Here is a 26,313-nt window from a genome sequence, read left to right as displayed (position 1 = left end):
GGGGGGGAGGGGGGTTGGGAGAAGAGGGTGGGATTATGGACATTGGGGAGGGTATGTGCTTTGGTGAGTGCTGTGAAGTGTGTAAACCTGGCGATTTACAGACCTTTACACCTGGGGATAAAAATATATGTTTATAAAAAATAAAAAATTAAAAAAAAAATTCTCTCTCATTACTGGTAGGAAAGCAAAATTGTGCAACCACTTTGGAAGACATTTCCAAAGACAGTTTGGAAGAAGTCTGGCACTTCTTTATAAAACTGAACATGTTGGGTCACCTGAGAGGCTCGATCACTTAAGTGGTCTGCCTTCAGCTTGGGTCATGACCTCGGGGTCTTGGGATGAGCCCCACATCCAGCAGCTCCCTGCTCAGTGGGAGGCCTGCTTCTCCCTCTCCCAGTCCCCCTGCTTGTTTTCCCTCTCTTGCTGTCTCTCTGTCAAATAAAATCTTAAAAAAAAAAAGCAAAACAAAAAAAAAAGGAACCTGCTATTATCATGAAACCCAGCAATTGTGCTTCTTGGTATTACCCAATAAAAAGTTATGACCATACAGAAACCTGCACATGGTTGTTTATAACAGCTCTATTCGTAACTGTCCAAACTCGAAAGCAATCAAGATGTCCTTCAGTAGGTGAATGGATAAACAAATGCTGGTGAACCAATGAAATACTATTTAGTATTAAAAATAAATAAATTATCAAGGCAAAATTAGACATGGAGGAAGCTTATATGTCTACTACAAAGTCTGAGAAGACAATCTGGAGAGCTATATAGTATATGATTTCAATTTATGTGATATTTTAAAAAAAGCAAAACTATGGAGGTAGTGAAAAGATCAGTGGTTGCTAGGGGTTGGCAGTATGGAGAGGGGTGAATAGGTAGAGGTTATTAGGACTGTTAGGGCACAGAGACTTTTTAGAGCCATGAAAATACTTTGTATGGTGTGATAATGATGGGTACATGTCATTATACATTTGCCCAAACTCAAAGAAAGCACACTACCAAGAGGAAACCTTATGGTAAACTATGGGTTTGGGCAATTATCGTGTGTTAATATAGGTTCATCAATTGTAGCAAATGTAGCACTCTGACGGGGGATGTTGATGATGGGAGAGGTGGTGCAAGTGCTGGAGCATGGGGTATATAGGAAATCTCTGTACTTCCCTCTTAATTTTTTTGTGAATCTAAAACTACTCTAAACAAAGCCTTAAAAAAAAAAAAAAAGAATACTGGGAGGAAGGAAGACACATGTGGATGAATCTATGGGAGTAAGCATGAAGAAAAAAAGTTTTTGCGTTGTATCTTAAAGTTCACTCATAAACAACCACTGTCAAATAGGGCACCAAGTAACCAAGTAGACAAAATGACTTGGATGATTGATTTCAGCAAATCTCTGTCATAATCCATCAATGAACTTGTGAATAGAGTGGCTAGATGGGTATTGGACTACTAGGGATGGAAGTTGTATGTGTACCCAACGGCACGGGCCCTACACTCACCAAGGCTGATTTAGTTACCACTGCTGCCAAATGTTCAACTTGTCAGTGACAGGGACAAATGCCAAGGCCACATACTTCAATAACTCTCAGAGAAAACCAACTGCTTACTTGGTGACAAATTGATGACATTAGATCGCTTCTACTCTGGAAAGGCCATCAATTCATCTTGCTTGGAAGTGACAAGGATTCCTGCCTGTAAGGCCTCAGCGAGCATTGCTATCAGGGGGCTTACAAGATCCTTGAATGAGATCCCATATAACATTTGGGGGATACACTGACAGCCCAGGAGGTTGGCAATGGATATATGATGATGGGATCCACTAAGTCTATCAGCTGTGAGAGGTGCTGGCCTGGTAGAGCAATGGAGCCATTCCTTGAAGGTGCAGCTGTGAAAGCAGCTTGATTATGATCTTGGGACATAGAACATCATCCTTCAGGTTAAACTGAAGGTGTTGTGTTCCCAATAACTAGAGTATATGTGTATGGAACAAAGGATAAAAGTAGGAGTGATTCATTTAACATTAGTATCAATGACTTACTTAGGGAAATTTCTAATCCTTACAGCTTTAGGTTCTGTGGGCCTAGACCAGTGTTGTCCAATAGAAATGCAACTTGAATCACATATATAATTTTAAATTTTCTAGTAGTCACATTAAAAAAGATAAAATCAAAAGGATAAAATTAATTTAAATAATATGTATTTGTGTAACCTATTTGTATCAGATACATTTCAAGTGTTCAATGGCCACATGATGCTAGTGGTTCTTGTACTGGGCAGTGCTGGTCTAAAAGATCCTGGTTTCCAGATGGGGAGTGCTTCTACCAAGGACAGAGTAGGCACTCAGTCACTTTTAACTCCTTAGGCTAAGAGGCTAGCAGGCAAGAAAAGGAGTTACTATACTGACAGGGTAATTGACTTTTACCATCTAGGTCATCAGTAACACAGCAGGGACAATGGAGAATTCATTTGGCACTCTTGGTATTCTGCTGCCTAATTCTAATGATAAATTGTCAAGGGCAATAACTATAGCCTGAGAAGTGATGATGACCAGGGAGCTCAGGTCCCTTAGGGATGACAGTCTACGTCATCCTCTCAGTTAATTCTCTCAAGACCAGCAGAGACACTAGCTGAAAATAAAGGAACTCTAGGATGGGTAGCAAAGGAGGGTGAAGAGGAGTATTCATTGTGGTCTCCAGGTAAGCTATAGGAGTGTGAGCCAGCCTTTCCAGTCGAAGTTCCCCAGGGGGAAAAAATACACCAACAAAACCAACCAGAATTTACTGGGGTAGCTACTCCAAGATGGAGTGAAATTTCCTTACAAAGAAAGTCAACAGGGTGCTATGGTGTACAGCTGATGCATAGCTCAGTTCCTCCTTTAAGGACCAAATCACTCATTCTCAGCTGCCTGCAGACAGCTCATAGTTGAGACCCCCTGTGGGCATTGCCTCAGCCAAAGGGTGCTGCATGACCCAAGGTTATATCTTCTCTACAAGCAGCCCAATCCCTTACGAGTCTATGTGAATGTAAAAAACAAAACAAAACAAAAACCAAAAAATCCTTTGTCTCAGTGAGGCACAACTTGGAAAGGCCATCCTAGCTTTAGGGTTTTCTCTATGGGACCCCTGCTGAGGTCTACTGTAACTGCCTGACCAGCATCTACCTCTGCCAATGCTGCTTTCCTTATTTCTTGAAAAGGGTTATTACTAAGAACACACACCAACAAACCTTCCACACATCTCTGATTCTAAGAAACATGGTAGAGGACAAATCTGTAATTAGGAAGTCCCAGAATAACTAGGTGAGGAGGTAGGAATGAACAACTTTCATCACCATTCTCATTCATTTATAATTGCCTGGCAGTTTCATGATGCCCTCCTGTGGCCATGTAGGAGGAAAAAAAAGATGTGGCAATTCTTCCCGGACCATCCCTCATTTCAAAAGAAGCATGGTTCCTATCCTGGCTTATGCCTCTTGCAGTTGGGGAGAGTCTTACCTGATTGTTTCAAATGACTCTCTGAGTTGTAAACACTTACCTAATTTAGGCGCTTTTTCACAATATATTTTGTAATCATCGCTGATCTTCTGTATGGCCACCGTTGGAAACTTATAGCAGAGTTCCTCAAAGGACATTTTCCTAATGTCTATCAAGTAGGGGAAAAAAGGTATAGAGTCTGGTTGTCCACTCTGGTTTAAAGATTCATACGCTTTTATTGACAGTATTACCTTTAAATTGTTATTTTAGGAAGATAATAATGTTTTAATAAAATGTTTACACAAGAAATATAAGTTCCTCAGGGAAATTAGAAGCAAGGAAGTATAACCTTCCCTCCTCTCCAGAATGGGAGGATTCTGCCCTTCTTGGGGACACCTGACCCATGGAGATTTTCTGCCCGAGGGATACTAGGGTAACTGAGATATAATTTTGAAAGTGGTACTAATTGTTGACACATATACAAGAAGTAATTTATTCAAATGAATACTGACCCCTTCAAAGTAGCCATCTGTTGTGTGAAGGAATTGCAAATATATTTCAAACATTCTGCTATTGCTTCAAAGAATTTGATACACTTAGGGATAATATATGGCAAATAACATGCTAGGAACTTTCTCTCTTGCTTGGCTCTGTCTTTGGGAATTACTTTCAGAATTGACAGCTCATATATGTAAATGTCCTTAATAGTTGCAAATCATTGTCCTTTGAGAGTGAATTATTTTTTCTAGAAAAAGTCATACATTATTTCTAGCTATACACAGTTGATTGAGAGGAATACATTTTTGCATCCAAAATACGATGAGACAGGACGGCTGAGACATCAAGGGAAGTTTTAGTCATGTACTGAACAATAGAACAGATTAGCAGCACCTTGCCTCCTACCTAGGTGAAAACACTCAATCATGTGGTGAGTTCTGCGGTTTAAAGTAAGTCTTATTGCGCACAGTTCCTTCCCAGAAACTCTCCCAAGGCAGTCTAGTACTTTCTGAAGATCATACTGGTGGGAGTCTAGAAGGAAGGCTGGGGTGTGGACCCACAAATGTCAGCATTGTCATTATCATCATCTCTCAGCCAGGGGAATCTGGCTGTAAGTTGTTAAGAGCAGCAGATCATTCCTGCAATAGATCCAGTTTTCCAGTTCTGGACCAAACCCTCCCTTGCTAAGCAACCTTGACCAAGTCTTTCCACTTCTCAGAGACTCGTTTTCTCCATAGGACAGCTGAGGGTTTTCTAGCTCTGATGTGCTGTGAGTTTATGGTTTTCCCTGACTGGATCAGCCCACCTGGGAGTCAGGGCCTTGGGTTGGGCAAATATACAGGAGGACCTTTATCAGGTCATACTTGCATTTCCAAAAAGCAGTGGTGGAGGAAGTAATGATGTGTGCTGAGGGAAGGAAGAAGCATCTTCATGGAGAGTGGTTCCCACTCTTCCTGGCCATCCCTGGCACTCCAAGACCACCAAAGCCATGCCTATTGCCAAGTGTGTGGGCAGTCAAATTTACCAGCCATCCTTTCTTCCATTTTTCTCTTGATTTCTGGAACAGGTTCTGGCATGTTCGGTAGTTAAAGAGAAGGTGAAATTCTGATATGAAACACAGGGTTTGTTCATGCTAGATTTAATAACTCATGCCCAAACATGGCTATGAGAGGCAAGCATTCAAGGCATCTTGTTTTGTATATGGAGTGCACATCAAAGTTTTGAAAAAGCTGAATGTTTTTTAGTATAATCTAACAAGTACTTACTGAGCACCTGCTGGCTCTGTAAAGGCATTGCCTCGAATCCCCTCAACAATCCTACCAAGCAGGGGCCATTATCCCCACTCCACAGCTGAGGAAATGAGAGGCTCAAAGAGATGAAGTAACTCGCCCAGGCTCACTGAGCAAGGGAGCAGTGAAATTGAATTTTTGAAGCTTTGGCTTATTCCCCTTCTGTATTTTTAAAAGTGCAGGTCATGACTCAATAATGTCGAAAAATTGTCGTTGCCAGCCTTTACAAAATGAAATAGAACAAAATAGAATAGAGAAACTAGAGGAAATCATATTATATAGTAAAGGTAAGTATTGCTTTGTGAAAATGCTTTTCCACATATACACACACACATATACACGAGTACATGTTCCCTGAGGTCTAATGTGTTTATTGAGGATTGCAGTACTGCAGTGCTCTGACTGCCTCAGCACAGAAAATTAAAGCAGTTTGTTCAATTTAGAAGCATTATTGAACTTTAATTATTGCCAAACATTGTGGTAATAGGTTTCATAGGTGACCTTGGAGCTTCTTCACAACAGCAACAAACCTATCATGATTAGTTCCATTTTAAAAATGAAAAAACGGGGCCTTACAGAGAGGACGAATACATTGCTCAAGTTTACAGTCACTGGCAGACCTAGGATATAACCCCGTCCTCTGGGACAGCACAACCTTGTGCTCCTAACCACTCTTCTCTACTGCCTGAGTGAGCTGCTGTGTTATGTTGGGGAAGAGGAGTAGCTATTAAAAATATGTTCGTAGAAATGCTTTGGACCTGACTCTGGAGGAGGTATGGTAAGATGGAATAGGCTTATCAGATGAACAACAAAGAATTATTCTGTAACTAAGATGCTTTGATGGGCAGGAGTCTGGCCAAACTTAAATAGCCAGTCAGTCCGACCTTGGCTCTGCCACTTACTGTGTGACTTTGGGAAGGTCATTTAACCTCTCTGTTACTCAGTTACTCAGTACTTACCTCATAGGTTATTTTGAAGATCAGATGAGGTAATCTTTGCATTGCACAGTGCTGATATACAGTAAATCATCACTAAATGTTGAATATTAATATTTCCCAATTGCCTATATGTTAGGGTCAAAAATTATGGTGACTGCCCTTACCTGCTTGGAACACTGGAGACTTTAGTTCTACCTGGAGAGACCCGCCTTGTTTCAGGTCCTCGGTTGCTATCTTTTGCCACTGCATAGAATCCATTTTCTCCATGTTAGCCAACCCCTGGCTTAACTCCAGGGATTCCTCACACCTCTTATAAAGAAGAATGTTCTCTTCTTTACTTATAGATCCCTTTTTATGCCATTTTCTGCTGATGAACTTGGCCTGAGTCTAAGAGAATGGGATGGGGTCAAAGAGCATTTGCTATAGGAACTAGACCAGAAGCAAGATTTTTGTAACCACCCCGTCCTCCTGAGCCTCCTCGTCACATGGGCTTTTCTTAGGAACCACTGCTCCTTTCCACACCAACCCCCACCCTCTTCTAATCACACTCATATCTATAAGGGAGGAGTTCTATATGAATGTGACTTCTTCACAATTAGCTACTGCACTTGAGTCTTTTCCCTCGAGGTTTGTGTTTAGAATATCGGAGACCATGTCAATGTCCACTGGCCTCTGGGAAAAATAAAAGTTTCATTTACTTTGACAAATAAGTCTTCTAAGAGAGCAGTTACTCCTTTTTCTTCCCACAACCTCATGATTCCTCCCCAACTTAAAGTCCCTCCTACTGTGAAAATGAGAAACCAGTGGTCCTCTTCCTCCAGGAATTCATCATACCAGGAGCTGAGCATCTGAAATCCAAACAAGATATAAGCGCTATGAGGTGATGCTCAGTTTGCTGCATCTCTTGTGCTAGTGTTTATGTGGGAGAAGAGCAGGCTGCAGATTCTGCATTCTCTACTTTGGAGATACAATGGAACAGCAAGCATTAGCCATAACCAACCAGGAGGCAACATTTGTCTCCCCGAAGATGGCAGCTTGCACAGTCTCTCTCTGAATCTCAGAGAATGGTAATTGATATTTACCTAAGGAAAGAATAACAACTTACCGAACGACAAACTTGGCATCTTCCTACTTCCTTGTTTTTTTTTCTAAATAAAGTACCATCTCATTTGAGCCTCAAAATGGCCCTGAAAACCAAAGATCTTTTCTGCAGTGACTTCTCTCAAGATTTCCCACTTGAAGACCTTACCCATTTGTGAAGGATATTTCACTACATTAGAACAAACAAAACCCAAAAATAACAACAAAAACACTTAAGAGTTAGTGCTCAGCTCGGTTTATTTGTCTGTACTCTCACCTTTGTTCATTCATTTATTTGACAAATAGTTTCTGAGGGCCTCCTATCTGCCAGGCACTATGCAAACGGCTGGGAATATACGGATAATATATTACAAACCTTGTTCTCAAGGAGTGCACCTTCTAGCATGATGAGTAGCATAGGATAGCACATGCTACAGTACAAGGGTGAAGAACGTCCTCTGGGAGCAGAGTCCAGGAGATTCAGAAAGAATTCAAAAAGGTAAGGAAATTTTAACCAGAATTTGCATTTTGCAGGATAAGTAGGAGCTCACCATATGGAAGTTGAGTAAAGGGCATTCCAGGCAGTAGAAAGAACGTAAGCAAAGGCATAGACACGGGCAAGGACGGTTTGAGAATGATGAATACTCTCTAGCAGAGGTGAGCTGTAGCATCCTGCAGAGAGCAGAGGGGTGGGGTAGTAGCAAGAGATGAGGCAGTGAAGGTTGGTTGGGACTATCCATGAAGGACTTGAATGCCTTGGTATGTAGTCTAGGCATTAGTTTGCTGGGAATGAGTCAACAACATTAATTTTTAGGGAATGTAAGATTGTTTCCGCAAACCACCTCAGTCATGCTGCCAAAAGGTGAGTGAGTTAAAGAGTATGAGTTTTAGTAACTTCATCAGATCTCCTGGGTTCCTAGGGAACTGGAGTGAAGTATATTCCTGAGAAAATTAAGCTCAGTGATTGAATATTAGCAATATATAATGTAATATGATGTGATTGACCAGTCGATAATCTCTGAATATATATATATATATTAAATATGAGTAATAAACGTGTGACATGAGTACCCTATTAATGTTCCTTCTAGTTTAAAAGATTTATGACTCTAGTGATCTAATTGGTATCTTAACCAACAATGTTTAATGAAGCATTTCCCATTAGAAGAAATAGAGTTGCAGCAAAATAATAGTAATAAATAATAAATATAATAAAGCAATATCTAAACTTAAACTTACATTTTAAAACTTGACTTATGAAAAATGTCAATGGTATTTTCATAGGGATTTCATTGAATGTGTAGATTGTTCTGGGTAATGTAGATATTTTAACAATATTCTTCCAATCCACGAGCATGGAATGTTTTTCTGGTTCTTTGTGTCTTCCTCAATTTCTTTCATAAGTGTTCTGTAGTTTTTAGAGTATAGATCCTTTACTCCTTTGGTTAGGTTTATTCCTAGGTATCTTATGGGTTTTGGTGCAATTGTAAATGGGATTGATTCCTTAATTTCTCTTTCTTATGTCTCATTGTTAGTATATAGAAATGCAACTGAGCTGGAACAAATAATCTTAAAATTTGTATGGAACTAGAAAAGACCCTAAATAGCCAGAGGAGTGTTAAAAAAGAAAACCAAAGCTGATGGCATCACAATGCTGGACTTCAAGCTATATTACAAAGCTGTAATCATCAAGACAGTATGGTACTGGCACAAAAACAGACACATGAATCAAAGTAACAGAATAGAGAACCCAGAAATGGACACTCCACTCTATGGTTAACTAATATTTGATGAAGAAAGAAAAAATATCCAATGGAAAAAGGACAGTCTCTTCGATAAAGGGTGCTGGGAAAATTAGACAGCTACCTGTAGAAGAATGAAACGACCATTTTCTTATACCATACACAATGATAAACTCAAAATGGATGAAAGGCCTAAATGTGAGACAGGAACCCATCAAAATCCTAGCAACAACTCTTCGGCGTTGGCCACAACAGCTTCTTGCTAGACATCTCCAAAGGCAAGGGAAATAAGTGGGTAGAAGAAGAATAAATAAAACAAGATGGGATTGGGAGGGAGACAAACCATAAGTGACTCTTAATCTCACAAAACAAACTGAGGGTTGCCGGGGGGAGGGGGTTTGGGAGAAGGGGGTGGGATTATGGACATTGGGGAGGGTATGTGATTTGGTGAGTGCTGTGAAGTGTGTAAACCTGGTGATTCACAGACCTGTACCCCTGGGGATAAAAATATATGTTTATAAAAAATAAAAAATTAAAAAAAAATAATAAAATTAAAAAAAAATATGTTAATAAAGAAAAAAAAAAAAAGCAAAAATGAACTATTGGGACTTCATCAAGATAAAAAGCTTCTGCACAGCAAAGTAAATAGTTGACAAAACCAAAAGACAACTGACAGAATGGGAGAAGATATTTATAAATGACATATTGGATGAACAGCTAGTATCCAAAATCCCTAAAGAACTTAGCAAACTCAACACTGTCCCCCCCCAAAAGAATCCAGTCAAGAAATGGCCAGAGGACATAAACAGACATTTCTGCAAAGAAGACATATACAAATGGTCAAAAGACACGTGAGAAAATGCTCCACATCCCTTGGCATCAGGGAAATACACATCAAAACCACCATGAGATACCACCTCACATCAGTCAGAGTAGCTAAAATTAATAAGACAGGAAACAACAAATGTTGGTGAGGATGCAGAGAAAAGGGGAACCTCTTACACTCTTGGTGGGACTACGAGCTGGTGCAGCCACTCTGGAAAACAGTATGGAGGTACTTCAAGAAGTTAAAAATGGAGGTGTTATTTGCACTAATGACTTGTTGAACACTACATTAAAAGCTAATGATGTACTACATGTTGGATAATTGAACATAATAATAAGTTAAAAATCTAAAAAAAAAAAAAAACTTTAAAAAAATAGAACTACCCTATGACCCAACCATTACACTGCTAGGTATTTACCCAAAGGATACAAATGCAGTGATCTGAAGGGGCACCTGCATCCCAGTTTTTATAGCAGCTATATTCACAAAAGCCAAACTGTGGAAAGAGCTGAGATGTCCATCACCGGATGAATGGATAAAGATGTGGTGTATAAATACAATGGAATATTACTCAGACATTAGAAAGAGTGAATACTTAATATTTACATTGACATGGATGGGATTAGAGGGTATCATGCTAGGCGAAGTAAGTCAGAGAAAGACAATAATCATATTATTTCACTCATATGTGGAATATAAGAAACAGTGCAGAGGATCATGGGGAAAGGGAGGAAAAACTGAATAGGAAGTCATTAGGGAGAAAGAAAAAGAGTGAGAAACTCTTAACTATAGGAAACAAACTAAGCATTGCTAGAGGGAAGGTGAGGGGGATGGGGTACCTGGTGATGGGCAAGGAGGGCATGTGATGTCATGAGTAAGGGGTTTATATAATGAATTATTGAATATTACATCTGAAACTAATGATGTACTATATGTTGGCTAATTGAATCTAAATAAAATTTGACCTACTATTTTTAATATATATGTACTTTTTCTGTAATTGTTTTTTTATTATGTTACATTAGTCACCATATAGTACATCATTAGTTTTTGATGTACTGTTCCATGATTCATTATTTGTTTATAACACCATGAGCACATGTTGTGCTTATGATAACATGTGCTCTCCTTAATACCTGTCATGGGGCTACCATATCCCCCGACCTCCCCTCCCCTCTGAAACCCTCAGATTGTTTCATGGAGCCCATAGTCTCTCATGGTTCATCTCCCCTTCTGATTTCCCCCACTTCAGTTTTCCCTTCCTTCCCCTAATGTCCTCCATACTATTCCTTATGTTGAGAAAGGGGAACCCTCTTACACTGTTGGTGGGAATTCAAGTTGGTACAGCCACTTTGGAGAACAGTATGGAGGTTCCTCAAAAAGTTAAAAATAGAACTACCCTATGACCCAGCAATTGCACTACTATGTATTTACCCCAAAGATACAGATGTAGTGAAAAGAAGGGGAATATGCACTCCAGTGTTCATAGCAGCAATGTCCACAATAGCCAAACTGTGGAAGGAGCCAAGATGCCCTCCAACAGATGAATGGATAAAGAAGATGTGGTCCATATATACAATGGAATATTACTCAGCCCTCAGAAAGGATGCATTCCCACCATTTGCATCAACATGGATGGAATTGGAGGGGATTATGCTAAGTGACATAAGTCAAGCAGAGAAAGACAATTACATGGTTTCACTCTATAATTGTTTTTCATTAAAAGATATTAGGGTTTCCTTCAGAATTCAGTTTGCCCATCACTTGGTAAACTCTCCTGCCCTATCCTGAAAGCAGTGCATGAAAGGCCAGATAGTAAATATTTTCCAGTGTCTATGGAACTCCTTACTCCAGCATCTTCAGTACCTTCTCTCAATCCTCTCCTCTTTGGTTAGAACCCAAGGCAATTTTTAAGCTGATGTGCTATCCTCCATGTTCACACCTACTTCTCTTTACCCATTTCCTTTTATGGTATAGTATTCTCAACGTATCTATAAACTTATTAAATCCACAAATACAATGACAAAATATGATTTTGTCCCATTTATCATTTTATATATGAGGCAAAGAGACCTAGGGAAATTCAAGAATTATACAAACTTGGGTTTGTTCAAGATCACATAGCCAAACAGTGACACAGCCAGAACTTTAAAAACTTTTCCCATACTCCACATAGACATGTTTCCACATTGGTGAGTCAGAAGTCAGGAAATGGACACATCAGTGGACATACTATAGGTAATTCACAAAAGTTGACTAAGTAATTGGAGAATGATTGAAGAGATGGATGAAAATCAGAGTTCTCACAGAATCTAGTTGTCTCAAAAAAGAAAAGAAAAAGAAAAAAGAAAAAAAGAATCTAGTTGTTTCCAATTAGAAAAGAGCTCTGGGCAAGGCCAAAAGGGGGGCCATTGCTAACTGGGATTGATCAGTTCAACAGACATCTATTGAGCATGAAGGTCTATTAGCACTATCAAGCACTGAATACTCTACCCCCCCAAGTAGTGTTCCAAATTTTGGTGAGACAGTACTGACAAAACAATGAAAATCCCAGCCCTCATAGGGAGAAATAAGCAAAATAAGTTAAATAAATAAATATATGTATATATACACACATACATATAAACACATGTATATATATACACACACACATACATATTATGCATCTATCTGAAAAATAATACAAGTATATGTGTATATAATAGAAGTGTATATAATATATGTATGCACATATGCATACATGAACACTGTAAGGAATATATGTGTATTATACACACACTCACACAGAGTGAATGTATGTACATATGTATGTTAGAATGGTGTACGTAAGAATGGACGGTTGGATCTGGATGATATGTGCTAAGGAGAAAAATAAAGTGGGGATGGGATGAAATTTTATATGAAGTGGGTAAGGAAGCTTTGCTGAGAGGACTTGAGCAAACAGCTGAAGGAGGGGGGCAAGCTGTGTGAGCATCTGTACTTTACACAGAGTGGGAGCACTGCCACTGAGCAGGCAGTATGCCTAGCATGGCTGGGGTGGTGTACCCAGAGGCAGTGGAAGATGAAACCAAAGAGGGAGATAGAGAAATTTATAGAAATTATTTGGCCTTGCCAGTTTTGGCAAGGTCTTTGGATTTTACTGAAGACAGAAAGCCATCTGTTTTCAAGGTCCCCACTCAATTCCTTTTACTTATTTTCAATTTTCATTACACAGTTTATGTTTTTGCAGAATCACCACAGCCAGTGTGGAAATGAGCCTGCTTGTCATGTCCAAGGACAAATCCATAGGCATCAGTTAGTTAGGAGGCCACTGCAGTATTCTAGGTGACACTGGATGGGTCTTAGACAAGAGCAGGATGGGTCTTAGACAAGAGCAATTGTAACAGGGAAGGGGAGGCATGCTTAGACCTCCTGGGTTCTGATCTTGGTTACTCCACTAGTCTCTTGTGTGCCTTTGGGCTAACCCACCTACCTTCTAGGGTCAGTCTCATTTACCTCAGTTACATAACAGTGGCAATAGCACTACCCTGTCTACTACTTCTGAGGTTCTAAGAAGCCTAAAAGAGGTAATATGTGAAAACATACTTTATAATACATTTATATACATATACATGTATATGTATATACATACATTTATAATACATTTTAATATATACTTTATATACATTTATATACATTTTAATGCACTAAGTAAGTTGTTTATGTCCACCGGCCCTTCCAGATCTACTTTCTATTCTTCTTCACTGTTTGTGCCTTGGGAAATTAACCTGTATGGACCACATCAACAGGCTCCCTTGACCTCACGTTGGGTTCATCTAGTTAGGAGTCCTAACAGGAGATGGGAAAGCAGGAGAGTAAGCGTGGAATTAGCTATTCCCCATGATCCCTCCTGGCCAGATCACCAAGGACTGGCTATACATTTCTACTGACAGAGTTCCTGCCAACTGTTGCACCCCAAACAGCTCTTTCTCTCCTGGTTCTGGTAACTGCTCCCTTTCCTCAATTCTTCAGGTCTCAGAGGGAGAAAAAAGTGACCCACGCTTACTGACCCTGAGGTGTTACAGTATCTCTTATGGTTTCCCTACGCTGTGCCCTTTCCTTTGTAAGCAGTCTCTTGTATCAGACTTTTATCTGCTACCCAACTTGATTCTGCCATTTGTCTCTGCCAAGATCTTAACCGTAAATATCCAAGCTCACTGGCTGTGAGTCTTCAGGATAGTCACATGCTTTTATCTAATGTTTTGGGATAAGAATAAACTCCTACCAGTTGGCTACTTCTTGGTGGTCTAGTCTACCCTGCATTTCAATACATTATGTTTGGAACAGAATTCTTGGAACTTTCTTCAGTAGAACACTCTGGGGTTCATGGTTTTGGGAGATTCCATATAGGGGGAAATTAAAGAAGAAATAAAAAGTGGATGTTGACCAATCACCCACTTCCATTCTACTTTGGATTTTGGCTATTTCTTGGGAATTTGTATGGCTATTTCCTAAGAGATCATCCAAGTCTTCAATATGTGAAAAATTATGTAGGTAATTATATCATAAATTTAACCAGTCTAGATGACCAGATAGGATTTTTGGTCAGTCTTGACCTCATCTTCCAGATACTAACCAATCTCTACATTGCAGACTTTTACCTTGCAATTCCTACCTTGCAGATCTCCTTCTGGGCTCTGGGAATCCAGGGGTTTATATCCCCAGAAGGCAGCATCTCCTTCAGGCCTTCAATGGTTTGCGATTTGAGTGGTAGGCATGGACCAATCTGTTCATTCAGGTAGAGCTCACAAATTCGGTTGCCCAGCATGTGCCGAAAGGTGGCATTCCCAGTCTTCCTGTTATTCATCAGGACACTGAGAAAATGGTGCAGGTCTTGCCAGAGGTCCAGGAGTTGGGTCTCCACTTTCAAATTCTGCTTTTTCAGGTGGTTCCGGAAGGGACTCCCTGCACAGGCATCAGCACACAAGGCCCAGTGGGTGTACCCTAAGGAGATGGTTTGCTTGATGGCCTTCTTGACTTTCATCTGGGGGGAGTGATTGATGATAGGGGTGACAGTCCTCAGGTGTGTAGAGAACGTTGTCTCAAAGAGGCCCTCCATGTCGAGGTGGCTCTTGGCTTTCTTCTTCATGTCAGACTTCCTGGCACATAAAATATCCTTTTCCAGGGAACTGATTATTCTCTCTTTTGAAGAAGTCACTTTTGGGGAAGGCATTTGTATATGTTTATATTTGTATGTGTCCTTCTCTGGAGAACACATCTTCTGGGGTTGCGTAATGTTGGTGTCTGGCTTGGTATCCATTTTCAGAGTAGTGCTATGGTCTATCAATTGCCACATCCTCCTCTTGGTCTTCCTGCTCGAGTACTGTTTCTGGGGGTGGTGGCTCTCCTTGATGCTCATGTTTAGAGGGAGTCCTCCTACATGAGTACAGCAAATAGTGTACAGGCGAGTCTCATATTCCTGCATCAGACCTTGGCACGTTTCCTCCTTGGCCATAATTGTCCTGGCATGGGTGTAAAAGTTGGGGAGCCAATAGCTCTGAATTTTGAACAGAGCCACTTTCTGCATATGGCTCAAGATCTCCCTCCTGGTGGTTGACTGGTTGGGATGCCAGATGGAGAGGTTCAGGAGGGACTCTGGAAAGAGAAGAGACATGAAGGGTGAAAATAATGTAGTGGTGGTGATGATGATGATGTTGGGAGTGGTTTTTTGAATTTTTCCAAATATCATTGTGCAAAACATTTCATTTGTTCTTCATACAACCTTTGGGTATGGACAGGACAAATATATAATAAACACATTTTTAGGATTTTCTCAGGGAACAGTAACCCCTTTCTCTGATTACCCTCCTTCCTCACCATAGCAATAAGCCAGTTTATGGATTCCTTGAATTATTTTTTAGATAACTGGGTGATATTTTGTAGGGAAAAGCAAAAGGTACATGAAAACATGTTTAAGAATGGGATTTCTGAGTCAGATCTGCCTGGAGGAAGGGGTTTAGATGGGTAATTTGAAGAAGTCATTACTAGCCCTGATTTCCCACACAGCAAATATTCTGGAACACATTTATATTTGGGTTAGGAATGTCTCCTTACTTACTAAATAAACAAACAAACAAACAAACAAATAAATTTAGATGAATCTGATATTCTAGAGAAGAGGCTGGCAAACCTGTAAAGGACCAGATAATAAAATATTATTCTTTGCTCGCTTCTCAGCCTTTTGGCCAAGATCAAGTGAAATATTCTTTGAGAACCATATTCAGGCTCTGCTGCATAGTCTTCTTCCTTCACCCTTTACAAATACAAAAACATTCTTAGTTCATAGGCTACATGAACTATGTTTGGCCTGTGAACTGTAGATTGTTCTAGGGAATCTCAGTTTAAAGAAAGACAAGCCATGCAGTCTCAGAAGATGCAGGAGCTGTTTAATTACCCTGTCCCAATTCCTCCTCACTCCTTCCAGCCAACCTTTACTGGCAATCAGTATCTCAGGAAGAAGCTTAAAGATAACAGGTCTCTTGCAACCCTTTCCTGTTCAGGGTTCTCAGTGGCATCCCTGATACATAGAAAATGGAGAGGGTAGCAGTCTGCAAAATGAGAAACTGAATATTATCAGACACCGAATTGACTTCTTTGTCACACCCCCCAGTGATTTCAGCTCAGATGTAATTCTCTGTGATTCTCACTGATGTTCATGTTGCAGAGAGTTATCACTCTTGAGCCCTCCTGTAGATGTGTAGCCTTCAGCACAAGGAGGAGGGACAGGTAGTGGTCTCTCATCTCCAGGTCCATCTCATCTATGCTCAAGATCTCCTCAGCAAGGATCCAGAAGTCCACCAGCTCTTCACCTACAGATCAGAAAGGGTGAGCCCAGAGCCACAGCCCCGTCTTGCCCCTGCAGTGGTTGCATCTGGGTGTAGCAGCTGATACCACTCATACCACTCCCCACCACCAATACCACCATTAGTCACTTCTTTAGGTTAAGGCATGGTCTTTAGTAGTGTCATAATGTAGGGGCAGATGGAGGGATGGAGAACAGGGGCTTAATGGGTAGGGATCTTTTGTGACTTCTGTTGTTGTGATAAAAAGTGTCACTTCAGGGAAAAACTGCAAGACTCCAAGGATGGATCATGAGACATTCGAGTTTTATCCAAAAAAAAAATGAAGATGCGAAGGAAAAAAGAACATTTGCTATAACGTGGACCGAGAGCAGCCAGAAGAAGAATAATGGAGCCCAAAGGTGTCAAAGATTACGTTCCTTGTTTCACAACTTTGCCAGGGCTGGAGTCTGAGTGACAAACTAAAAGATGGTCTGTCTAGTTCTTCCCTATCCCCTCCCTGGAAACACAGGATTTCACCCTTAAACGAGAGCTTGTCCTTAGATGAAACTCAATGCTGCTGAACTGGAGTGCTGGCTAGTGTGGCAGCTGACCTCCCAGCACTCATCAACCACTGGACCCAACAGAATAGAAAGCTGTGCATCCCAACACTTGTGCTTCATGTTTGTTTATCTACTTGTTCCTTGTCTGTTTCCCCACCACTGTGGCAGCTTTATTAAGTGGGGATTTATGGCTCTGTTCACAGTGACTGCCATACAGGTGGTGCTCCACAAACACTGTTAAATTAATGGGTGGATGGATGGATAAAAGAAAGGCACTCTGATTGCTTTTGCCCTAATCTATACCGTGGACCCATTTTCAAAGACTTTCATGCAAACAACAATAATAAAACACGATATTTCCCATATACATACCTTGCTGTCCGTAAGTGTTCTGGGGCATTCTGGAAGCTGTTGAGAACTTACAAAGGCTCCGGAAACAACTCAAGAACCTACCTGTACTGCTGGTGAGGTAGGTACAGAAGCGCCACATCCCTCTGACCCCACCAATGCACTTATGGAGTAGCCACTGGTCTGCTTTTCTCCATCTCATCATCTTGGCTGCCAGGAGAAGTTCATGATGAGAGAGAGAATGAGCTCTTCCCACAGCACCTCTGTCAGCCTTGCACAGCTGACCCCCATTCAGTCAGTGTGAGTGAGGAAAAATAGTGGCCAGTTGGATGAGCTTGTTATAAGTATGTGGTACTTCTGAACATAGGAAAAGACCCTCTTAGTGACATGCATAATATGAAGGACCCACAAACAGTACAATCAACAGATTAGAAATACCCTCTGACCAAGACCTCTTGCCTTCTGTAATCCCCACCTGACAGTGATTTTGCCAATCCAATTTTTCCAATATATATATATATACTGGGATGGATGAAGGAGATGAGTATATGAGTATATTGGGTGTTTTGTTACATTTTAATCAATCGTATCTCCTGAATCTTGACTTTCCCCGGGATGGAGATGAGAGTCAAATGATCAATTCAGCTCTAGATGGAAATTTTATTAATTCATTTTTTCAATAAATATTTATTACATGTCTACTACTTAGTACCATACCGTTTTAGGTGTTTGGGATATACCGGCAAACAAAGTCCCTGCCCTCAATGAGCTTACATTCTGGTGAAGGAGACTGATAATAAATAATAACCATAGTAAATACATTATCTGGTGAGGTCGAATGTCATAAGCACTACAGGAAAAAATGGAAAAGTAAGAGAGGGTAAAGGGGGTTGGGAGTGCTAGGGCAAGAGTGGACCTTAGGGTCATCAGGGTGGTTCTCCACTGAAGAGGTGAGATTTCCACAGAGATCTGAAGAGGTGAGAGTGAGAGCCAGTGTGGATATATGGAGAAAGAGCATTCCAGGCAGAGTGCACAGTCATTGCAAAACCTTGAAGTGAGAATGTATCCAGCATGTTTGAGGAACTGCAACCAGATCAAGTATAACTGGAACGGAGTAAGCAAGGTGGGGGGAGTGGGAGCAGATGAGGTCCTAAAAGTACTGGGACCACATTGGTAGGATCCGGAAGGCCATTGTAGGGACACTGGATTTTACACTGAGACCATTTTACACTGGAGCCATTGGTCAGGTATGGAGCAGTGAGAAGAGGAGTGACATGATCTGAATTAAGTTTTAAAATGCTCTCTCTGGCTGTGAGAACAGGAGAACAAGAGAAGAAGCAAGAAGATTAATTAAGAGATGAGTTCAGTAGCCAGGTGAGAAATGGTGGAGGCTTAGACCAGGCAGTGAGCTATGTTTAATTCTGGATATATTTTAGGCAATGTTTCCATGTTGTGTGTCCACCAGTAATTCTCTCATTTCTGACAACTAATGCACGTAACCTATCTGGTCCCTGCTTATTGCTCTAGGTACCAACATTTCAGCCCAAGATTTCACCCACTGCTGCCTTACATTATAAGCTGAGGTACCCTCCCATCTAAGGCTACAAAGCTGGCCAGTATTTGTATCTTACTATAGAACTAACAGGCACAGGATCATTATGCAGCCTGGTTTCCCATATATCTCCACACATACACTCTCATGCTTACCTCCTTCTGGGGAGTTAATGAAGCCGATGAGCTCCTGACAGAGAATGTAATGGAAACACAAGTTGGTTTTACAGAAGAAAGGTAACCGGTATTTTTCCAACCAGGTCAATAATCCTTTGTACTTCGCAATCTAGGGTCCAAACAACATGGGAATAGAAAAGAGAAATGGAACTGAATGCAAAGAAATGCAGCATAGCAAGGGGAAATAAATAACTTCATCCTGTGGTATCTGGCCCACAAAAGAGGTATGTTGATTAAAAATATTTAAGGGGAGTGAAGACTTGAGCTGAGGCTCCCAAAGGAGTGAATGAATTGGTAGGCAAGAAAAACCTTGGTCTTTTTTCAAAAAATTTTCCTTATTCCTGAGTGAAGTTGTTTAAGAAAAGATCTAAGTCTTAGGTAGAAGAGAAGCAGAAGAGATTTTGATTTGTAATGTTGTCATAACGCTATTCAACTTATTTCTTTGTAAGCACTCTTACAATTTCTCGCAAGTTCCTAACCCATATCAAATGTGTGACATGTACAAAAAGACACAAAGACTCACGACATTTAGAGTATGGGTGGGATCCCTGAAGGACTGAGCCGCCAGAAAAGGAAGAAGAATATAATTTTTCTTTTTACTTGTACCTCTCACTTCTCTTCACCTGTTTTTTTTTTTTTTTTTTTTCATCCCTCCTCATCCATTTCCTAACTGGCAACCACCAGTTTGTTCTCTGTATTATGGGTCTGTTTCTGCTTTTATTTGTTCTTTGGGGTTTTGTTTTTTAGATTCCACGTATAAGTGAAATCATACAGTATTTGCTTTTCTTTATTTCATTTAGCATTATAGTCTCTAGTCCCATCCATGTTGTCACAAATCACAAGATCTCTTTCTTTCTTTCTTCTTTTTTTTTTTTTAAATGGCTGAGTAGTATTCTATTGATGGACACTTAGGGTATGTCCATATTTTGGATATTGTAAATAAGGCATAAATATAGGTGTGCATATATCTTTTCAAATTAGTATTTTCATTTTCTTTGGGTAAATACCCAGTAGTGGAATTACTGGATTTTATGGCAGTTCTATTTTTTAATTTTTTGAGGCATTGCCATACTGTTTTCCATAGTGGTGGCACCAATTTACATTCTCACCAACAGGGAATGAGGGTTCCCTTTTCTCGACATCCTCGCCAACACTTGTTATTGCTTGTCATTCTGACAGGTATAAGGTGGTACCTCATTCTGGTTTTGATTTACATTTTCTTGATGAATCATGATATTGAACATCTTTTCACATGTACATTGGTGATCTATACCTCCTTTTTTTAAAAGATTGCATTTATTTATTTTAATGAGAGAGAGCACAAGCAGGGGGAGGGTCAGAGGGAGAGAGGGAGGCAGACCATCTTACACAGACTACTTGCTGAGTACCGAGCCCTACATCGGGCTCCATCTCATGATCCCGAGGATCATGGCCTGTACTGAAATTGTTAAGCCCAACATTTAACTGACTGAGCCACCCAGCCGCCCCATCTGTACATCTGTTTTTGGAAAAAGTGTCTATTCAGGTCTTATGCCCATTTTTAGTTGGACTTGTTTTTGGTGTTGAGTTGTATAGTTTTTAAATATTTTTTTGGATATTAACCCTTTCTTATATATATATCACTTGCAAATATTTTCTTCTTTCACTAGGTTGCCTTTTTGTTTCCTGATGGTTTCCTTTGCTGTGCAAAAGGTATTTATTTTGGTATAGTCTCAATAGTTTAATTTTGCTTTTGTTTCCCTTGCTGAGGAGACATATCCACAAATATGTTGTTAAGGTTCATGTCAAAGAGATTATTGCTTGTGCTTTCTTTCAGGATTTTTAAAAAGATTTTATTTATTTATTCGACAGAGAGAGATCACAAGTAGACAGAGAGACAGGCAGAGAGAGAGAGAGAGGAAAGCAGGCTCCCTGCTGAGCAGAGAGCCCTATGCGGGACTCGATCCCAGGATCCTGAGATCATGACCTGAGCCGAAGGCAGTGGCTTAACCCACTGAGCCACCCAGGCACCCCTTTTCAGGATTTTTATGGTTTCGGGTCTCACACTTAGGTCTCTAATCCATTTTGAGTTGATTTTTGTGTATGGCAAAAGAAAGTGGTTTCTTTCATTCATTTGCATGTAACTGTCCATTTTTTTCAACATTATTGAAGAGACTATATTTTCTCCCATTGTATTTTCTTCCCTTCTTCATCATAGATTGACCATAAAAGTGTGGGTTTATTTCTGGACTCTACGTACTATGGATAGATCTATGGGTAGATTTATTCACAGATCCAGCCAAATTGATCTATGTGTCTATTTTTGTGTCAGTGCAATATTGATTTTTACAGTTTTGTAGTATATTTTAAACTCCAGGATTCTGATACCTTCAGTTTTGTTCTTCTTTTGCAAGACTGCTTTGGTATTCTGGAGTCTTTTGTGGTTCTATAAAAATGTCAGGATTATCTGTTCTAGTTCTGTGAAAAATACTATTGGTATTTTGATAGGGATTGAATTGAATCTGTATATTGCTTTGGGTAGTACAGACCTTTTAACAATATTAACTCTTCCAATTCATGAACATAGTATGTCTTTCCATTTGTTTGTGTCATCTTCAATTTCTTTCATCAGTGTTTTATAGTTTTCAGAGTACAGGTCTTTCACCTCCTTGATTAGGTTTATTCCTAGGTATCTTATCCTTTTTGGTATAATTATAAATGCAATTGTTTTCTTAGTTTCTCTTTCTGCTATTTCATTATTAGTATATAGAAACACAACAGACTTCTGTTTATTAATTTTGTATCCCACAACTTTACAGAATTACATAAATTATATTTATTTCTTCTAACTTTTTTGATGGCATCTTTAGTGCTTCATATGTATCATATATGCAAATAGTGACTGTTTTATTTCTTCCTTACCAATTTGGATGGCTTTTTTTTTTTATCTGATTGCTGTGGTTTGTACTATGTTAAAAAAAAGTAGTAAAGTGGACATGTGTGTCTTATTTCTGATCTGAGAGGAAAAGCTCTCAATTTTTCATCATCAAGTATGATGTTAGCTGTGGGTTTTTCATATAAATATGCCCTTTATTATGCTGAGGTATGTTCCTTTTCAACAAACTTTGTTGAGAGTTTTTACCATGAATGGATGTTGAATTTTGTTAGATATGTTTTCTGCATCTATTAAGATTATCATATGATTTTTTTATCCTTCATTTTGTTAATGTGGTATATCATGTTGATTGAATTGCAAGCACTGAACCGTCCTTGTATCCATAAAATAAATCCCACTAGATCATAGTAAATGATCCTTCTAATGTATTGCTGATTTCAGTTTGCTAATATTTTGTTGAGGAGTTTTGCATTTATGTTCTTCAGAGATATTGGCCTGTAGTTCTCCCTTTTTGTAGTGTCTTTGTCTAGTTTTGGTATGAGGGTAATGCTGGCCTTGTAGAAAGTATTTGGAAATTTTCCTTCATCTTCTATTTTTTAGAAGAGCTTGAGGAGAATAGGTATTAATTATTCTTTAAACATGTGGTAGCATTCCCCTGTGAATCCATCTGGTTCTGGTATTTGAAATTTTCTGATCACCAATTCAATTTCATTACTAGTAATTGTTCTATTCAGATTTTCTATTCCTTCCTGATTCATTTTTGGAAATTGCATGTTTCTATGAATCTATCCATTTCCTCTGGGTTGTCCAATTTTTTGGCATATAATTTTTCATGATAGTCTCTCATAATTCTTTATATTTCTGTGGTGTTGGTGGTTATTTCTTCTCTTTCAAGAAAATAAGATTTTTTTAAGTTTTAGGGGTTTTCTAGGGAAATCAGATATAAGAATCGAGGGGAGTGTCTTTTTAAGTTGTCCAGGTCTCAGAGAAAAACAAAACCTTGTTATGAGTATGGTTTAGAGTGATCTTTCTGATCCCACCTGCCACTGGTACAGCATGCAGACGTCACTGGTAAGTCTAAGGTGAGTGTAGTGGAAAAGGAGAACAGGAAGGGGGAAGAGGAGAAAAGAAAGACAGTGGACGAAGAGAACATATAAGAGATAAAAAAAGATTGGGAGAAAGACATGTTTCTAAAGGAGAATCATAGGGTAGTCTTAGGAATTGAAGAGTGGCACCTTACCTTAAGCTATAACTTATAATGCAAATAATCACTATGTGGCCAAGAGGCTGACACTTCCTATACTGCTCGCATGGCAGGCATTGTCAATCAGTTCTCAGACTTTTTCTTGATTAGGTGCTGCCCCAGAGTTCTTCTAAATGGTGTTCCAAACATTTGCTACCCAATTATAACAGTAGACATGAAAGATGAATATCATTTGCTGACCATAGACTAGAATACAGAGCGGATAATTCACCAGCGATTGTCTGCCCAAGTGGTAAAAACACAAAAAGGAGAAAAGTCTACAAGTGGCTTGATGCTGTTTACAAGGTCCTACTCACCTGCTTTAGAGTTTCTTCCAGAGTTACCCTCTGGACTTCCTCTTCCTTTTATCTCTCTATCTCTCAATTCACACTTCAGATTTAGGTCCCTCTCTCCCCATCCCAAAGGCTCTGCCATTCAAGAATCTTACCAAGTTATAAGGTATTTCTGGCCACAAGCTCCACTGTGAATTTTCAACAGTATAAAATGGTGTCTGACCAAAGACCTGCAAAAGAAAGCTAGGAAACAGCCAAAGAGGTAGAGCTTCTCTTCACAAATATGTCACACTCCAATTGCAGCCACAAGGCAAGGGGATTCCATTGATTTCCTATCTCAAGGGACATTAACTCTTAAATTCATTCCCCTAAATCAACTTGCCTTGCAGAAAAGCACCCAAAATAGACTAAACTGAAAGATTCATTGATCTTTTGGGTCTGTTCTTCCCCAGCCTGGGAGTTATCTTGTCTGTGTACAAAGGCCAAAGCCCATAATATTATTTTTGCATTGAATTATTCATTTCTTTTTTTTTTTTTTTAAGATTTATCTATTTATTTGAGAGAGAAAGAGAGAGAAAACACAAGTGGGGGAAAGTGTAGAGGGGGAGAGGGAGAGACAGAATCCTCAAGTAGACTTCCCTCTTCCCTCTGAGCAGAGCCTGATATAGGGCTCAATCCCAGGACCCTGAGATCATAACCTGAGCTGAAACCAGGAGTTGGACACTCAGCTGATAAGCCACCCAGGAAACTCTGCATTATTCATTTCTGCATGGATTTAGAGAGTTAGAGCAAAGACTTGAAGCTTTTTTTATAAAGAGAAACAGCTTTGGATTTGCCTCAACTCTTGAACTGGAGAAAGTAGAGAGGCCTAAGAATATGAGGACTAGGGGTACAAATTACTTAGTGGAGGCAATTAGAGTGTCCAGAATTGATAGATAATTCTATGTTACTGTCCTGGAGAAGGGACAACCAGCTTTGAGACTAATGGGCATGGGGTTCTATGTTTACAGGTATCTAAGCTTAGCATTCTCCCATAGGTACTAACATGTCTCGAAGTATCCCCACATCAACTGTGATAAACTAGAGGGTCTAAAGCCCTCACTCCTGGCTGCACTCTCAGCACTTTATGTCAGCCTGACCATCTCCCCAAGACTATCAGCCCTGTATTTTGTCAGTCTGAGGCCTGCTCCTTCTCTCCCCTTTGTTCTTGGCTATGAGATATAAAAGGAAGGCAGTGGTACCTATTGTACCTTACAAATATCGGGCTGTGAAGGAGGCTCAGTCCTTAGTGACCCCTCTCTGCTCTGCACTCGGGATTTGACGTGACACGCCCTGCCCAGCATGTGAAAATGCCTTAATGAGATGTGTGGTAGGGCTAAGGAGTCATGAGGTTATTGTGGGTATAGCGCACGGAAGCAGTCTCACCACATGATGTTGATACCACAGAGCCCATGAGGCTGATGTGGAAAACATGCCAGGTATAGAGCCTCCTGGAACTTCCCCAGACTTGCCATATGTTCTTAGGCAAGTCATTTAATTTCTGAGATTCATCTGTGAGAAGGGAATGGTGTCCATCACCCAGGGTGATTATAGAAATTAAATGGCCAAATTATAAATTGACAGTGGTATTCAACGGGAACTAATACTGTCTCTCTAAATAGACCACAGCCGCCTAAATGGCCAAGACTTTCTTACATTCTTGGCCGGCATTCTACTTTCCACACCATTCTCACCATTTCTAGAACATTCGTATAGGCTGCATAAATTGTGTTGATGAATTAACAAGAATGCCTCACGATTACTTCTGTAACCTTTCATTTAAAAAAAAGACAGTAGCACCTGACTCCTCCCCTAGGTACCAACTCTCACTGCATTGAAACAGTGACAAGTCCAATATTTTTCTTCCTAAAAAATCTCTTATTTGTTCCATTCTCTTCATTCTCTTGCCTTTAGACCTCCCTCACTGAAATAATCTCTTAACTGCTCTCCTTGCCTCTACCCTGGTCCCCCAGACAGCCCAACCTATGGTCAGACTTCAGCAGAAATAATTTGCCCAAATCAAAGTCTGGTCATGTTACTTCTTTACTTGAAACCCTTTGATGGCTCTCTAGTACCTTCAGGATGATGCCTGCCTGCTCTCAGAGTCCATCTGTGCTGTTTTGTGTCTTGCTATGCCTGCCTGTCACAACTTCTTCAGCCTGCCTTAGCTGCTTAGAGTTTCTCCCCAAGTACCACAAGATTGCTCTCCCTGGTGCCTCTACTTACTCCATTCTGTTTGTAAGGTCTCTGCTTCTTAATACTCAACCCCTCCCCCACCCCCATCTTTTCCTCCTACCTCTTTATTCACATTTTGCTCCCCATTTTCTTTCCCAGCCAATTGTCAAATATGTTGTCTTTAAAAACGTGCTTGTGTCTTCTATTCACAGAAGCCTTTCCTGACTACAGCTCTGATGCACTTATACTCTTGCTGCCTTCTAGACACTCCTATCACGTCACTTAGAACCCTTTTTGCACTTACCTTAAATATTATTCTCATTGGACTGGGAATTCCTTGAGAACCACAATGGCATCATTAATATCTGTATCCCCAGTACCAAGCCCAC

General features: G+C 40.0%; 1 protein-coding gene across 1 annotated transcript in view; it reads right to left on the bottom strand.

Annotated features, from left to right (window-relative positions):
* Positions 1-26,313, bottom strand: part of RGSL1 (regulator of G protein signaling like 1) — a 77,119-nt gene that overhangs the window by 46,688 nt on the left and 4,118 nt on the right. Inside the window, exons 3-9 of the mRNA XM_059413931.1 lie at positions 23,866-23,940; positions 19,279-19,408; positions 16,529-16,690; positions 14,497-15,476; positions 6,980-7,042; positions 6,359-6,581; positions 3,531-3,638 (exon numbers count right to left, since the gene is read on the bottom strand). Coding sequence (XP_059269914.1) covers positions 3,531-3,638; positions 6,359-6,581; positions 6,980-7,042; positions 14,497-15,476; positions 16,529-16,690; positions 19,279-19,408; positions 23,866-23,940 — 1,741 coding nt within the window. The remainder of the gene's footprint in view (positions 1-3,530; positions 3,639-6,358; positions 6,582-6,979; positions 7,043-14,496; positions 15,477-16,528; positions 16,691-19,278; positions 19,409-23,865; positions 23,941-26,313) is intronic.

Source organism: Mustela nigripes, chromosome 10, assembly GCF_022355385.1.
Source record: "Mustela nigripes isolate SB6536 chromosome 10, MUSNIG.SB6536, whole genome shotgun sequence".
Lineage (NCBI taxonomy): Eukaryota > Metazoa > Chordata > Mammalia > Carnivora > Mustelidae > Mustela > Mustela nigripes.
Note: the sequence above shows the minus strand (reverse complement) of the source record. Positions and strands in the feature narration are given on the sequence as shown.